A 17551-nucleotide genomic window follows, 5' to 3' on the forward strand; every position below is an offset into this window, starting at 1 on the left:
AAAAATTAATGAAACTAAAATTAGTTTTTGGTCTAATTTAAATGTTAGACATTAAAAGGTTAGCAGTGGTGTTTAGATTTAACATCTGATTTTAAGAAGATAAATTGAAGAAATAGTCGGGGTTTAGCCATAACTATGACTTTGTGGCTGTGGCAACTAGTGATGACCCTGCCATTGACTGTATATGAAAGGTGTCACTAGTGAGTACGTTTACATGCGCACTAATAATTCGATATTAAACGGATTATGGCAGTTGACCGAGTACGGCAATAGTCAAGTAAACACTTTAATCTGTTATCTTAATCGTCGTAAAGTCAAAATAGAAGCATACACCGATTAAACCCTGCTTTTTGTTTTTTTAGCAATCTTTCGAAGTATCATCACATCTGAACAGTTAATCGGAGTATCTGGTCTGCGCATGTGCTAGCACCGGTGGCGCAACCCACCTCTTATGCGCGAGTGACTCTGGAATTATGCAATTTACAAATAGTTCACATACAAACGTTATGTCCCAACTCAGAGTCAAATAGACTTGGCAAAAATAACATGATCTCGGTGGTAGAACTTTTATTGGCAATTTTGGAATTTATTGAAGTCCCATCAGGTAGCCTGATTTCAGATGCGTCCATGCAAACATGTTTAGGAAAATCGTTCTTGCAAAACATGTAAACGTTTTAAAACGAGCTATTATATAATCTGACTATACACAATAATCGTATTGTGTGCATGTAACTGAACTCACTGTAGACGTAACTCATGAACATCAAAACGCCAGTAGGGAAGATGTTACACAGGATCTGTGCGCACCACTGGCGCAGTTTTCACACTAGTGATTGACCACTTGAATGGTTATTGTCTCTGGTTTCTCGTTTACGCAGTGTGACTAAATTGCTGTTTTATTCTTACATGTAAACTGGATTACATGGCGAGGTTTCATTTGTACAGATTTGATAATGCAAGGTTCGAATTTGAGGTATAGTCAGCATTTGAGCTGCTTTTGGTGTAAAATGACACTTCACAAGACAACATTTGTCATCCAAATATATATTTTTTGTGTATAAGAGCAGAGAAATGTACAGGGCTATTAGGGCAGATCCCAGAACAGCTCATACGTCTTGGAGCAAGGGAGGATGTGCACCATAGTACACTAAATTAAATAGGCTATCTTCACAATGTGCAACTTGAAAGTCAAAATCAATGGGGGGGGGGGGCACTTATTTAACCTACTGCATCTCTGAAAATACATGGTTACACTTTGGCAGTCCCTTTACATTAGCATAGGAAAGTCCTCTCAACCTTGTATCAACAAACAGCCAACATCTTGGAATGAAGCCCGCCATCATTACTAAGCCTCGATAGGCAAATAGCTTATAACAAAAATAAGGATAACTCAAATTAATACACTTCAAAAATAAACAGCCACTCAATTTTCCCATTCCACACTACAACCACAACAGTCTCCGAACACAACATTCAATTATTGATATAAGTCAATAATCAAGCTTCAGTGACAATATCAAAGCTAAAACACCCATACTCTAACATATCAAAAAGTGAAAGGGTTAAATGAATGTATTGTTTGTCTTGGAGGTCGTTGTAAGGTTACTCAGAGTCAATGGCCTCCACTGAGGCGTTATTAGTATTATGCCATATGTAAACATCACACAGTGAAAGGGGCATTTGTTAGCATCAAGGCACATCATTCAACCATGCATTATTATTTTAGTTGACCTGGGCTAGTTACATAAAATGTGAATGTTGTCTTTAATAAACCAGCAACAAATAATTTGACAGATTGAGATAAACTAGCCTAAAAACTCTCCCAGTCAGCTGATTTTGCCTAGCTAGCTAGCACCGGCAAACCCCATAGAAATCCAACGGATAACGTTAGAAAAACTAGCTATGCTTTATCAACTTTGATTTATGGGTTTTATCCATTGAACTTAGCTAAGTTAGTTATTAAGTTATTAAGTTGTGACAGTCATTTCGCGTGAAATAGCTACTAAATGGATGCAGTATCTCGGTGAAAACTTTTAGCACTAGTATCCCCATCACCGCTAGGCGGCTGGCTAAATAGCCATGGCTGCCACCTAACGTTAGCTTGCTAAGTTAGCTAAGTTATCTCGTTGGCCATTTTTCGAATAATGCTGACCGTAACTTATTTATCATGGCAAAAAAAGTTACTCAAGTTCTGTTTACTATGAAAACCCTAGCAGTCTACCATTATTGTGTCTAGGTCATATTTACCTGACCCTGTATGTTCGGCGACACAGGAGTGCCTTCCCTTCCGAGCGATGCCACACTGATGAGGTGCTGCTTCTGCTGTGGTTACCCCCACAAAGGTTCAACACCMAACGCGCAGCAAAGTAATGTTTTCAACGAAATACACGAGAGCGGGGTACGGACGCAATCTTTCCCTATTGAAATCCGTGCAGAACAAATTCTTAGAATATCATACTGATATSAAACGGATGCTTTATCATCCAAGTATCGGTATGTTCACGTTACAATACTTGTTTGATAAAATAACTTAAAAGTTCTGCTGCACATTTTCAAAGGCAAATCTGTCTGTTCAGTTATCTGGCCTTATTGCTTAAATATACATTTGTGTTACAGAAATATGATAATTGACAATAATTATTTCAATAAATGTAATTGGCGTGTCAGTATGTGTAAAGTTCATGTTTATGCCACAAGAGCGCGCTATGGTACAACTCCATGGGCCATTAGACGAAAGATGAAATGTACCTATCGATTATTTGATAATAAATATAATAACATTTTAAAAATTGTCACATATACCGGATAAGCTGCAGTGAAATGTGTTGTATTAGAGGGTCAGCCATAGTAGTACGGCGCCCTTGGAGCAAAAAAAAAAAAGACAAATAATCAGGCAATGTGCAGGGGTACGAGGTAGTTGAGGTAATTTACATGTAGGTAGGGGTAAAAGGAATGAATCAGGATAAAATAACAACAGCATGTGATGTGTGAGAAAGTGTCCGTATGAGTTTCTCAGCTGCCTATTGGCTTGGGGGTAGAAGCGGTTAGAGGAGCGCTTTTGGCAAGTCAGTTAAGAACAAATTCTTATTTACAATGACGGCCTACACCAGCCCTACCCGGACGATGCTGGGCCAATTGTGCGCTGCCCTATGGGATCCAATCACGGCTGGGTGTGATACAGCCTGGATTCGCAGTAGTGACGCCTCAAGCACTGAGATATTGTGCCTTAGACGCGTGCACCACTCGGGAGGCCGAGCTTGCTGTGCGGTAGCAAATGAAGTCTGTGGGTGGGCGGAGTTCTTGACAATTCTTAGGGACCTTCTCCAACGTATTCGAACCAGTGAGCTTTTGATTACTGGCCCAATGCTCTAACCGCTAGGCTACCGGCCACCCAGTTATTACTTCAAGGTTTTAATGGAAAACCATAATTTCTGTGAGAATAGTGAACAACATTCTGTCCTTTGGTCACCGTAGTCCAACTCTAGGTTACTTCTGGAAATAATGTAAGTGCAATTCACGGATTCTCAGTAAAGCGTGAAAGTCTCCTGCATTCTAAACTCACGTTCTATGTTCTATATGCATCTGCATCATATTAAAGGGAGTTAATGCAGACAGGTGCGCCCTTTGCTTGTGTTAAATCTTGTATAACTTGGCGTATGATTTGGGGAATACCTAACGTATATAGATACTTAACCATTTGAGTGTTAGCGTGTCCACCCCAGCTAAAGTAAAATAACATTGCATTCATGGTCATTCTTAGTCCAAAGACCACCAGATTGACCACAGGAAAAAATAGGACCATGGGCAATGCAGTATTTATCATACAACAAAACATCTTAGACAATCTTGGAAGACGACAACAGGAGAACATTATCAATTTTAATCAAAGAATTCCACTAAGTTTAAATTGACAACTTTTACACTACATAATGCAATAAACATGGAAACACATAGGTGCAAAATTAAGTTCTACCTTCACCCAGCTGTTAAAGAAAATACAATTTCAGGCAAATTTCATAAAAGAAAAAGCTTCAGAAACAGGCTAATAGCAAGCAAGCGATGGGCAAAATACAAATAAATCATTTTGTTATTCTTTAAGGTGGGGGGGAAACTATGGACAAAAGGTTTGTCCGTTACACATTGAGTAGAAGGCTATATACACACACAGTATTTTTAAATCTAAAATTGTTCAGTCGCCATCTGTTGGAATCCACCAAACTAACCAAATACTGTCTGAGTTGTTCTTCCTAAAACATCCAATTTAAAGCCCAAAAAGGTTCTTTCATGTTCTATACAGAGGACAAATTTCACACAAAAACTAGTTTTACTTTTCTGTTGCCTATTGGTCTTTCACTCAATTCCTCAACTGCCGTTAACGCCTCCAAGCGAGATCCAAAAAAAAACTGTTGCTGAGCCTTTGGAATCCCTTGGTTGTCATACTGCAATGAGACCGATCCAGGAATTACACTATATCCATAGCAAAAGTCATAGATTTCGTCAATTCTGATAGTCGAAGGCAGATTAACCAGTTTCAGGCATGTGGGACCATCAAACTGCTGCGGTGCAGAAGGTCCATAGCCTCCATGTCTATGAGCAGAGCCATTCCCCAGTTGTCAAACAGAACAGGGCTTTCCATCATTTGAGAATCGAGACGCAGACCGCTGCCTCCAGGAATATGAGCCTGCAGGTCTTCATAGGAAGATGGCCTATATCAGGGTTGACCCTGTAATCAGTGTACAGATGGGACATCGCCTCACTGTTCCCGGCCAAGTACCTCTCTGAGCTTCTCTCCATCTTTTGCTCTTTCACTGCAGGTTCACCAACACCAAATTCACGCATCTGAGCCAGAGAAATGCATTTCAGGATGAGATTTGTTCCAAGAAACCCTTGCCCATTCAGAGACTGTGCCCTCATAGCCTCCTGCTCAGTCTGAAAGATCACCACAAGCCTCTCCAGCCCATTGCCCTATGGTCAAGCAGCAAAACAACAGCCTCCTCTGAGATCCTGAAGCCCAGGAAGAAGTCACAATCTCAACTTTGCGCACGTCGAAAGGCAGGTTTCGCACATACAGGCAAATCTTCTCAGATTCATACACATCCTTCTCGGTCTCTCTTGGAAGCCTTTCCTGAGATCCGCTGTAAGACCTTTTAGAGGGTGGTGTGCCATCCACTGGATTTCCCCCAGATTCTAGCATGGCGACCATTTTCTCTTTCGAGATAGGAGAGATGTACACACATCGTTTGAAAAATGTCTTCTTGTGAAGAGTCAAGGCAGCACCGTAGTCCCTCAGGCTATTGAACAGCACAAAACGACCTTGTCTCTGACCCATACTTGTCAAGAAGGTGAAGGATCTGATCATACTTGAGGTCTGCATGTTGGAAGATCTCCCTTATGTCCTTCTTCTCCACCAAGTAGGGAAGGTTTTCCACCAAGACACAGAACTCATCATTGGGAGGAGAAGAGCTTTGTAGACCCGTAGGCCACTGGTGAGAAAGACCTAGCACGGCCTGGAGGAGACCTCTCAGTGTGAGCTGAGGAACCCTCTTCTAAACTTACCACTGCTGTCTCTACCAGGTCACGGCTGGAGAGACCTCTCAGTGTGAGCCGAGGAAGGCCCTCTTCTAAACTTACCACTGCTGTCTCTACCAGGTGCACGGTGTGGAGGAGACCTCTCAGTGTGAGCCGAGGAAGGCCCTCTTCTAAACTTACCACTGCTGTCTCTACCAGGTGCACGTGTGGAGACCTCTCAGTGTGAGCCGAGGAAGGCCCTCTTCTAAACGTACCACTTTGCTGTCTTTACCAGGTTCCCTACCACCACCAGCCTTAAACCACTGCTCTTCTGAGCATGCATCGAGTTCCACAAACCTAGTTCCAATGTAATCCCGATTTCTTTTCAGACCCTCTCTAGCATCCTGTCTGGATGCGAACTTAACAATTCCTTTCACATTTGGTTGGCCGCGGTCATTCCTCAWCATAATAATGTCCTCCACCAATAATCCGTGAAAGAAATCTCTCACATTCTCTTCGGTCGTAGTAAAAGGCATGCCTTGCATAAGCAAATACAAGGCATCTTGTCTGCTTGGCTTCGAGGAAGGCTTTCGGGCCTGACTACGTACGTTACTGTAAGACACTGATCTACTGCCCATCRCCACAAGCTCTTTTCTGCCAGGTTCCTCATTCCTGCCTTCTCTTTCCGGTCTTCTGAAACCTTCCTTATATGGCCTCTTTTTGGTCACCTCAGGTTTTATACTTTGCTTGAGAACAGCCTGCATTTCTGACTTGCTGCTCAGCCGTAAGCGAACCGGAGAACCTTTGATGGATCCCTCCGAACGTGTCATCGCCCGCCTCGCGTCTTCATCGGAAGCAAAGATTATGAAAGCCTCCTCACGCTCCCCACCAATAATGTGCACCCCACCATCTGGGATTTTGAGGCCAGTGAAGAAATCGCGAACGTCATCAGAACCTGCAGTGATTCTAAGCCCCTGTAAATGGATGACCACCGCCATGCCGACAACAGCACAAACAACAGCACCTGTAGACAGAGGGGTACATAATAGCATTATTGCAGAACAGTCGTGTCCAGCTCACCAATGCTCTCCAGACCATTCCACTATAACATCACCAAAACAGGTAACACCTTGAGAATGAAAACAGCAACTGAAAACGTTCTGAAAGGACTACGCCGTGCACAAATCTGAAGGTCCCAATACGACACTTACGCCACTACAAAATGGAAACACCATAAAAAAATGTACACGCAACAACAGTAGYTCGGAGATTCTAACATCTGAAAGATTAGTATGTTGTCTCCAGGAGTGACAAAGTTCAACCATTAAACTGGATGTCCCCTTCACAGATTGTACCATCTCAATTCAGCTGTGCATACATTAAATGCATCACCACTTGTCCCTCACCATAGTATAATGGCAGGCTTCCAATCTACAATTCCAGGCTTCACTTTACAACTATTCAATTCGATCAAGTGTTAAAAGGTTCACAAGTTTCATACAATATTCTCCTTCGTTAAGTCACATATACACTACATGACTAAAAGTATGTGGACACCTGCCCGTCGAACATGTCATTCCAAAACCACAGGCATTAATATGGAGTTGGTCCCCCCCTTTGCCGATATAACAGCCTCCACTCTTCTGGGAAGGATTTCCACTAGATGTTGGAACATTTCTGCGGGGACTTGCTTGCATTCAGCCACAAGAGCATTGGTGAGGTCGGGCAATTCGGGCAGTCTGTGTTTCAATTTATCCCAAAGGTGTTCAACGGTGTTGAGGTCAGGGCTCTGTGCAGACCAGTCAAGTTCTTCCACARGACAAACCATTTCTGTTTGCATCTCACTTTGTGCACGGGGTCATTGTCATGCTGAAACAGGAAAGGGCCCTCCCCAAATTGTTTCCGCAAAGTTGGAAACACAGAATCATCTAGAATGAAATTGTATGCTATAGTGTTAAGATTTCCCTTCACTGGAACCAAAGGGCCTAGCCCAAACCATGAAAAACAGSCCCAGACCATTATTCCTCCTCCCCCAAACTTTACAGTTGGCACTATGCAATGAGGCAGGTAGGGTTTAGCTGGCAACCGCCGAACCCAGATTTGTCCGTCGGACTGCCAGATGGTGAACCGCGATTCATCATTTATTCAGACCATCAGAATACCCAAACCACAAAAAACAGAAAGGCACAATTTCTGTAGACGACTAGTGTCGGCGACTAGTGTCTCCGGCAGCTGTTCCAAAGTCTGTGACCATAGCAACGAAATAAACATTATCGACGTACGAACGAAGAAACGCTATAACGCCATAAGCATTCATAAAAAAGTATTTACACGCAACAGAAATGATAAATCCAAAAATGGATTAGGGTGGGAAAAATGATATTGTTAAACGTGACTCTAAACTGACAAGTGTTTGCCAGCGGGCAAGTTAGCTGATCCTGCTGTTGGACGTAAGTGTTGATATATCACCACGCAGGCTACATGTTCAACTGTGATTGGTCAACAAAGGAACCCCTTGAAAAAGAAGAGCAGAATCCTATTTTCTCTGGCTGAGGGGCTTCCATGTGCACGAGAACCACCGACCGCTCCGCCTGGATAGAGTTGTGCCACCCCGTGCTTTCTGTCCGTGCCTTTAATCCTTTCTTTGAMATGTATCAGTCCACAGAGTCAGATATGGGCTTTTCCAATACAGCAGTGTTGTTACTCCAGTCCATACACCCTGGTGTATTACTAATAAGGAAAGGGTTTCCATCACTACGGACTTGGAACAGTTGCTTTGTGAGGTGTGTTAACCACGCCCAGAAAAAAATAAGTCAAACTTCCCAGGTCTGGCACCAAGTCTGAGTAGGGTCACGGCCCAAGACCTTTCAATTTTTTMGGGCCAGGCCTCAGAGGTGGAAAAAACAAGTCTTATGACTTCAGTCCAAACACCAGGGTAAAATCTATTGGAAATGCACCATAGGCATAAGAGTAATAACTGGCATAGTTGAGCACGATTGGTTCTTTTGCTGCACAAATCAAAAAGAAGCAGCCCACACCCAGCAGAGCTATAAATAAAAAAGTACCCTACTGTGACTGCTACTAGTCAAAACGTCATGCCACATTTCATGTAGAGCACACACACGCCATTGGTCAATTTAACGCCAACATATACTGACACCTTTAAAAATATAATTTGTATAAACTAGATAGATTACTTTTTACGGCACGCGAGATAAAAAATCTCCAGTCCAACTCGCACACCGTGATTCAGGGTTTCATAATCATCGTCCATGAACATAATTGGAGGGCGACATTTAATTTAAGCCAAGTTAAATGCAGAGAAGAGAAGAAAACCGTCACAAAGCAACCGTATCCGGATRTGTTCTAGCCAGATGAAACTAGCTAGAAAAACCAAAAGCTATGCCATCACTTGAGGAAGTTAGCACACTGTTCCTAGGCCGTAATTGAAAATAAGAATTTGTTCTTAACTGACTTGCCGAGTTAAATAAAAAAGTAAAATAAAAAATAAACAGCCCACCATAGCACGGTTCCTAACGTTACCTAGTTAGCCACTGTGTATGCTAGCCGGTTAGTTCACAGTTGAACAGCCACATTGTCAGCGTTTTAGTCACCTAAGAAAATGCACAAGCAATATACACCATACAACACTAAAAACTGAAGTAGTATAAAAACGTCGCAATTTAACGTTAGCTAGTTACATATCAGCTAGCGTAGCTAACGCTAGTTAGCAGGGCCTTGCAGCCTGGCTACTCGTAAAATAACGCTACGCTAGAATGATAATTCCATCCCAAGAGTCACACCGAAGAGAGAACTTACACAGGCAGCGAGAGAAAAAGTTATTTCTTAGAAAATTTGACAAAAATCAAAAGGATGGCTGGAAACAATAGATTTGGCCCTTCTCGAGTATAGAACACYTTRGATAATACGGAAACCTAGAGGGAGAAGTTAGACGATCTCGCAATGTCAGTGTTGCCAACTCCTCAGTAAGGAACGTAGCTATTGGCTGTCATAAAAGTCGCGAGAAGTCTATAAATGACGTCATATCTTAATTTGCATAATTGTCGATGTGCATGTACGCTGTAGGAGAGAGGAATAACGTCGTGATAGAGACAAAAAGTGAGTAAAAAACACCATAAATATGTTTAGAACTACAAATGAACGTTCTTCTGTCGATTCTTGTTTTTTTTTCATTTCACAATTCCAACCCTCCTCCTTTATCCAGGCTTGGGACCGGCAAAAGTGACCCAAAAGAGACACTCTGGCGGAGTTACTTAGTTTTCAAAATTTGTATTTTATTTATTTATTTATTTATTTTTAGTTTAGTTTTCTAAATTTGGTTTGGTTTCTAACCTTATGGTCCACTTAGGAGCCTACAACAAGTCAACATTTTTAACCATAACATTTTTTATTTTTTTTGTATACAATCTACATTAACAATCTAAATGGACCAAAAAGAGACAATAGAAAAAACTGTCAATGGCAATGTGAGAAAATTATGTTAAACTATCTGGCCCTAATTCAGGTACATTTTTATTTTTTATGTAAACCAGGGCGGGATCAGCCAGCGGCGGCTTCCCGCATGCGCGATTCATTTGCAGTCTGGACGCGAAGGGTGAACATCTCCTGTTCTGACTGCAGCTGGGAGGACTGCTGCGTGAGGACTGGGCCGCCTGTGAGTGCTTTGGGACGGGGGTGGGGCCCAGAGCAGCACACGCTGCTCGTTGAGAAGAGTTAGAACGATAAGTGCTTTCACATCAGAGTCTCCAAAAGTCTCCAATAACACCAGAAAAAGTCGCTAGATTTGTCGCTAGTCGCTTTTTGAAAATGTGTCGCTAGAGGGGTTGGCAACACTGTCTCGCATGTCATTTCTTCTTCTCTTGTTCTTCTTCGGCATCATGGCGTTCACACATTTTGCTTGTGCATGCCGCCACCTGCTTTGTGGTAGTGTGTGTTAAATCACGTTACATTTTGTGATACAAAAAAAAAATATATATATATATAATATATATATACACACATAGTACCAGTCCAAAGTTTGGACACACCTTCTCATTCAAGGTGTTTTCTTTATTTTTCTATATTGTAGAAAATAGGGATGACATCACAACTATGAAATAACACATATGGAATCATGTAGAACCAAACAAATCAAAATGTATTTTATTTCTTCAAAGGAGCCACCCTTTGCCTTGATGACAGCTTTGCAAACTCTTGACATTCTCTCAACCAGCTTCACATGGAATGCTTTCCCACATATGCTGAGCACTTGTTGGCTGCTTTTTCTTCACTCTGCATTCCAACTCATCCCAAACCATCTCAATAAGGTTGAGGTCAGGTGATTGTGGAGGCCAGGTCATCTGATGCAACACTCCATCACTCTCCTTTTGGTCAAATAGCCCTACACCAGCCTGGAGTGTGTTGGGTCATTGTCCTGTTGAAAAACAATGATAGTCCCACTAAGCGCAAACCAGATGGTATGGCGTATCGCTGCAGAATGCTGTGGTAGCCATGCTGGTTACGTGTGCCTTGAATTCTAAATAAATTACAGTGTCACCAGCAACGCAGCCCCCCACACCATCACACCTCCTCCTCCATGCTTCACGGTGGGAACCACACATGCGGAGATCATCCGTTCACATACTCTGCGTCTCACAAAGACACGGCGGTTGGAACCAAAAATCAGACCAAAGGACAGATTTCCACCTGTCTAATGTCCATTGCTCATGTTTCTTGGCCCAAGCAAGTCTCTTCTTATTATTGGTGTCCTTTAGTAGTGGTTTCTTTGCAGCAATTCAACCATGAAGGCCTGATTCACACAGTCTCCTATGAACAGTTGATGTTGAGATGTGTCTGTTACTTGATCTCTGTGAAGCATTTATTTGGGCTGCAATCTGATGTGCAGTTAATTGCCGATTTTTGAGGCTGGTAACTCTAATGAACTTATCCTCAGCAGCAGAGGTAACTCTGGGTCTTTTCCTGTGGCAGTCCTCATGAGAACCAGTTTCATCATAGCACTTGATGGTTTTTGCGACTGCACTTGAAGAAACTTTCACATTTCTTGACATTTTCCGGATTGACTGACCTTCATGATTTAAAGTAATTATAGACTGTCGTTTCTCTTAGTTTATTTGAGCTGTTCTTGCCTTAATATGGACTTGGCCTTTTACCAAATAGGGCTATCTTATGTGTACCAACCCTATCTTGTCACAACACAACTGATTGGCTTAAATGCATTAAGAAGGAAAGAAATTCCACAAATTAACAAGGCACACCTGTTAATTTAAATCCTTTCATGTGACTACCTCATGAAGCTGGTTGAGAGAATGCCAAGAGTGTGCAAAGCTGTCATCAAGGCAAAGGGTGGCTACTTTGAAGAATTTTTACAAGAAAATATATTTTGATTTGTTTTATCACTTTTTTGGTTTCATGATTCCATATGTGTTACTTCATAGTTTTGACGTCTTCACTAATATTCTACAATGTAGAAAATAGTAAAAAATAAAGAAAACCTCTTGAATGAGTAGGTGTGTCCAAACGTTTACCCTATCTGCTCCTGCACCATGCCAATGGCCTGGGAGGACGGGACACCACCACTCAACACACCCTGTAACTCTTCTGAAGTTAAATCTCATATACCCAAATACTTCTCTACAAGCTGCCACCACAACATCTATTCTCTGTGATTTATGTTCCATTGCTACGGTACTGTTGATAACCATTTGCTATGAACACTAAGAAGCCAACCTTACATCACTCGATGGCCTATCCCTCTGTGCTGGCACAGATCCACTACTCACAAAAAAATGGCACTCCCACCGGACCAGATTCTTCTTTATCATGTCCATCGATGCAAGCTCGGGCTCCGAGCACTTCACCACACCTTCCACCCCACTGGGCTCCCGAGTGGCGCAGCGGTCTAAGGCACTGCATCCCAGTGCTAGAGGCGTCACTACAGACCCTGGTTCGATTCCAGGCTGTATAACAACCGGCCGTGATTGGGAGTCCCATAGGGTGGCGCAGAATTGGCCCAGCGTTGTCCGGGTTAGGGTTTGGTCGGTGTAGGCCGTCATTGTAAATAAGAATTTGTTCTTAACTGACTTGCCAGGTTAAATAAAGGTCAAATAAAAACTTTCCTAGCACTCATTTACTTCCATTTCACCTCCAGAACACAGCTCACTCTGTTCACACTTGACACCAACCTTCTTCAACACCCAATCTCCATTTTTTTATCACCATCTTCCTCAAATTCAAATCCAACCTCTGCTTAACACATTCTCTTCATTCCTCCTCAGAAATCTACCTTTCTGTGTCCCTGTCCCAATTTTCCTCTTCTGCCGCCATTGCTTGCGGCCTGCCCGCCACAGCACATTCTCAGAGTGACTGAAAAACTAAATATGGAGATTGTTCCGCCCATGTCCTTTGGGGGAGATTACTTTATGGGCTATTCATTTGTAAGACATCTGAAATACACAATACACATTTCATTACAAATAAAATATTTAATATCATCCAACACCTATGAGAGGGGAAACAGGATTAAAAATAAAATAAAAAACTAGTGGGAATATTTGACTGTACAATGACCATTGAAGCAAAGCCATAACCTACTTCTATGGCTCTGAATTGAAGTCCATAGTGGTTCATCATGTCCACTTCACACAAGTGTTAAGTTGACCTTATGACTGTTTTCCATTCCAACASTGCCATCATTTTTTCAGACTTTTTATTAGCAGCCCTAYCAGGATGCCACTGAGTGTCATATTCCTGCATGACAGCTGAGCATGCGTCCAAAGCCTGCTGAAAGTCCTGCTCCTCCACACCATAGTGCTGGTACCAGTGCAGGCAGGCCTTGCTTGCAAGCATCTCCCCAGCACGCTGCACAACGTGGCCGAGCAGGCAGGGAAACACTGCTGTGATTGGAGCAGACAGTGAGGAGGCGAGAGGAAGGGGTGTCTCCCACCTTGATCAAAGGGTCTGGAATCAAACACGGAGAAAAAAAAAACTCACTAATTGATTGGGGTAAAACAGACAACTATTTTGGGATATATATTTTTAGTAATTAAATACATTTCTTCTCTCAATTAATTCAATCAAAGGCTCATATTATCCAGAACTTTCTATTTTGATACAATAACCCCAAGGGATACCTAGTCAGTTGTACAACTGAATGCATTCAACTGAGGGGGTGTTTGAATGTTAAATGACGAGACAGAGACATTCATGCGAGTAACCAGCCTTGTTCTGTACATCACAACACATCCGGGTATCTCAAGCACCCGGTATAAATACATGAGTTGCAGCAATGATCATTTAACAACAGATGGCATCACTGTTCCATCTTACACCCATAACATCTTCCCTTTAATAAAAATAGGACAGGAGGTGTCAATTCACTAACAAAACAACCTAATAATAATTTTCAACATGAAACAGTTTTAGTTATTTTTTCTCTTTTTTTTCTCTCCAGGTAACAACTTAACCATTTGATAGTTCTTTTACTTTTTTTTATCTCTTCTGTCAACAATCCCTGATGGAAACCTACAGATTAAGTCTTTTTGGTGGCTGAGACAAAACGCCCGTTAGCGTGAAAGACAGGGGCTTGTCTGCGAGGACTGCGGGTTCCCGCACAAGCATGTTACCTGACTGTCTAAGGGGAGTATTGATGGCGAAGGAGCAGCCGACCTGTGATCACCTGGCTCTTCGCCCAGTGCCTCAGGCCCCATTGACTTGACCTGTGATCACCTGGCTCTTCGCCCAGTGCCTCAGGCCCCATGGACTTGAACCTGTGATCACCTGGCTCTCGCCCAGTGCCTCAGGCCCATGTGACTTGACCTGTGATCACCGGCTCTTTCGCCCAGTGCCTCAGCCCCATGTGACATGCTGGGGTTCCGTCTTTTGTCATGCGACCCCTTTGACCATCAGGGTTCTGAGTAGGTGCTGGCCTCAGCAATCCGAAAGTCAACCCTGTTGCGACGGTACAGTATCCATTCACTTCGACCAAGTAGGAGCGTGGTGCCCTTTCTGTTACACAGGATCCGAGTTCTTCAGAGGCCCGTCCGGTCCCCTTGTAGTGCTTCATTCGCACCGTTTCACCCACCCTGAGCTCAGGTAATCTTTTGCTGATTTGTCATAGATGAACTAGGAGACCTGTCTTCTGTGACGTAGTTTTCACCAGACGTCTGTCACCACCACATGGCTCCAGGAGAGTGCTGTGCTACTGGCAGAGCTGCTTTTAAGCGTCGTGCCAGAGGCGCTGGGCCGGGCTGCTATCCATGCCTTCTGTCGGGGTATTGCGCCACTGCAGGATTGCTTCCAGGCATCTTTGCCCTCTCGCAGAGCCTTTTTGCAAGAGGTTCTTTGCGATTTTTACTGCGCGACTCCGCCTTCCCATTAGCTTTGGTGTCGTGGTGATGAAGTGACGTGCCGAATTCCCATCCTGCAGCAAATTTCGGAACTCAACTCCGGAGAATGGGGTCCATTGTCTGAAATTACCCTATCTGGCTGGCCATAGCGGGCAAACTAGCCTTGCAGCGTTTGGTCGTTGTCTCTGCTGAGAGGTCGGGAGGAGGTCAATCTCCCAAAAGTCTGAGTAATGATCGACTACGAGCAGAAATCTTTGCCACTGTGCTGGAAGAGATCTAGACTTACTATCTGCCAGGGCGCATCGGTAGCTAGTGGGACATCATCGTCTCTCTCTGTTGCTCAATGGCATATTCATTGCAGATTGTGCATTTACTGACAGTCTTTGATTTCACTCTGCATTCCTGGCCAATACAGTGTGTCACGTGCTTTCTGTAACAGCCTCACCTATGTGACTTGAGTGCACACGCGTCAACATCTCATGGCGCAGAGACCGGGGAATAACGACTCTCTGACACTTGAATATTACTCAGTTTGAACACTGAGCTCCTCTTTGACTGGCCAATATTCTCTGACGGCTAAAGCAGTTCTTCCTTGCAGTCGGGCCAAGCCCATCATAATCACAGACCTCAATGCCTGTGAGTTGTCCGTCCCTGTCTGTGTGCTGTCTGATTTGTATAAGGCGCTGGTCCGTAAACTTGAGTAGTCAGCCTGGTTGATGTGTTCAACATCCACTTGCTCTGTTTGTAAAGCTTGCACACTGCGTTTGTTCATGCATGGAGCGTGTGTTAAATGCCTGATGCAGTAGCCTGCTGAGCGTGTCACTCACATACATCTCTGGCCCTGGCTTATACACCACATTTACATTTACATTTAAGTCATTTAGCAGACGCTCTTATCCAGAGCGACTTACAAATTGGTGCATTCACCTTATGATATCCAGTGGAACAACCCACCACCTTGAGGTTGTAGTTTTGTAGGGCCAGTAGCATGCTCTGCAGTCGTTTTGGGCATTCAGAAGAGGCTTGCTGAATATAGCAATAAAGGGGCTTGTGATCTGTCTCTGCGGTAATATTGTCGCGCCCGTACAGGTAGTGGTGGAAGCCGTTGGCATGCAAACACAATGCTGAGGCACTCCTTCTCTATCTGGGCATATTTCTGCTCTGTTAGGGTGAGTGCCCTAGAGGCGAATGCCACAGCCAAGTCCATACTGGCTTGAGTCACTCTGAATCGTGACAGGTTTTGGACACATTTTAGTATCGCAGTACAGGTGTCTGGGTGACCAGTTTTTTTATTTCCCTCACCGCTGCGTCATGTTTTGGGAGCCAATGCCAGATGGCGTCCTTGTCCATGAGCCTCCTTAGTGGCTCACACACTTCAGAGAGCTGCGGTAGGAATTTGGCCAGGTAAGTGACGAATCCGACAAAGCGCCTCACTCCCTTCACGTCAGATGGGTGGGGCATTTCCAAGACAGCCTTCACTTTTTCAGGATCCGCCTTCAATCCGGTGGAGGACAAGATGTGCCCATGAAAGCGGACCTCTGGCACTTTAAACTGAAGCTTTTTTATGCTTTAGCCTTAGCTTGACCTGTCTGCATCTGACCATCAGGGCCAGCAGCTTGGCGTCATGGTCACATTCTGCCTCCTCATCACTGTCCCCACAGCCCACTACGAGGATGTCATCTGCTATGGGTTCCACGCCACTGAGTCCCATCAACAGGTCGTGCTGTTTCCGCTGATACACCTCTGAGCCACGGAGACACCAAACGGAAGCTTCAACCACCTCTTCCTGCCCAGGGTGTCCAAAAGGTGGTCATTATAGCTGCTGGGCTCGTCGAGCTTGCACTGCAGGAAGGCATCTCTGGCGTCCACGAGCGTGAAGACTCTGGCCTTTGGGAGCTTGTAAAGAAACATCCTCCAACGTGGCATAATGTAATGTGAACGTCGCAGAGCCCGGTTGAGGTGTTAGGATCAATGCATATCCGTAGCTTGTCTGGTTTCTTGATGATAACCATATTACTTATCCAGTCTGTGGGCTCAGTGACGGATATCATGTGGCCATCTGCTTCGTATTTGTCAAGCTGAGCCTTCGTAGCTGCTTTTCATGGCCACTGGTACATTGGGGGTGCACACTGGACAGGCTGGATTGCTGCGTCCAACTCAAAGTGGACTTTCCTGGGAACTGACTCAACCGGTGCGTTGAAGACATCATGGTACTTGCTTAGGAGTGTCTCCTTGCTCAGGGCCCAGCCTTGACTTTGTCTATAATGTTAAGATCAGCTGGGATGGTAAAGTTAATAAGCCCAAGGCGCTCGCATGTAGAACCTGACAGTAATGGCTGTTGACTACCTCAACTATTTCAAAACTCAAGGGTGTGTTTCTGGCCACGTAAAACACACTCGGTCACAAACAGGCCTAAAGAGGTCATGAACTGGCCTGAATACAGCTTCAGCTTTGGTGCTACTCTGTGTGAGATTGTCTCTGGGCGCGAGCCTCCTTTTATCTTTAAGGCTCATAACGTTGCATGTGGCCCCTGAATCTATCTTGGCATTGCTGTGGTTTATTATTAAGTAGCAGAGTGACAAACCACTTTTTTCCTTTTGCCTTCACTGCCCCTATGCACTCGCTAGCATATACATCCTCTGTTTCTGTTTTCCCTTCATCTGTGTTTGTTTCAATGG

At 43.8% G+C, this 17551-nt stretch overlaps 1 protein-coding gene across 1 annotated transcript; it reads right to left on the minus strand.

Annotated features, from left to right (window-relative positions):
• Positions 1 to 3865: 3865 nt before the first annotated feature.
• rbm12bb (RNA binding motif protein 12Bb) lies at positions 3866 to 9514 on the minus strand. The gene is given in 6 exon segments (XM_070441162.1): positions 3866 to 4967; positions 4970 to 5026; positions 5029 to 5309; positions 5311 to 5518; positions 5744 to 6532; positions 9328 to 9514. Coding segments are annotated over 5 exon segments (1641 nt in total). The 5' UTR covers positions 6507 to 6532; positions 9328 to 9514; the 3' UTR covers positions 3866 to 4635.
• Between the last annotated feature and the right edge of the window lie 8037 nt (positions 9515 to 17551).

This window comes from Salvelinus sp. IW2-2015, unplaced genomic scaffold, assembly GCF_002910315.2.
Source record: "Salvelinus sp. IW2-2015 unplaced genomic scaffold, ASM291031v2 Un_scaffold3537, whole genome shotgun sequence".
NCBI lineage: Eukaryota > Metazoa > Chordata > Actinopteri > Salmoniformes > Salmonidae > Salvelinus > Salvelinus sp. IW2-2015.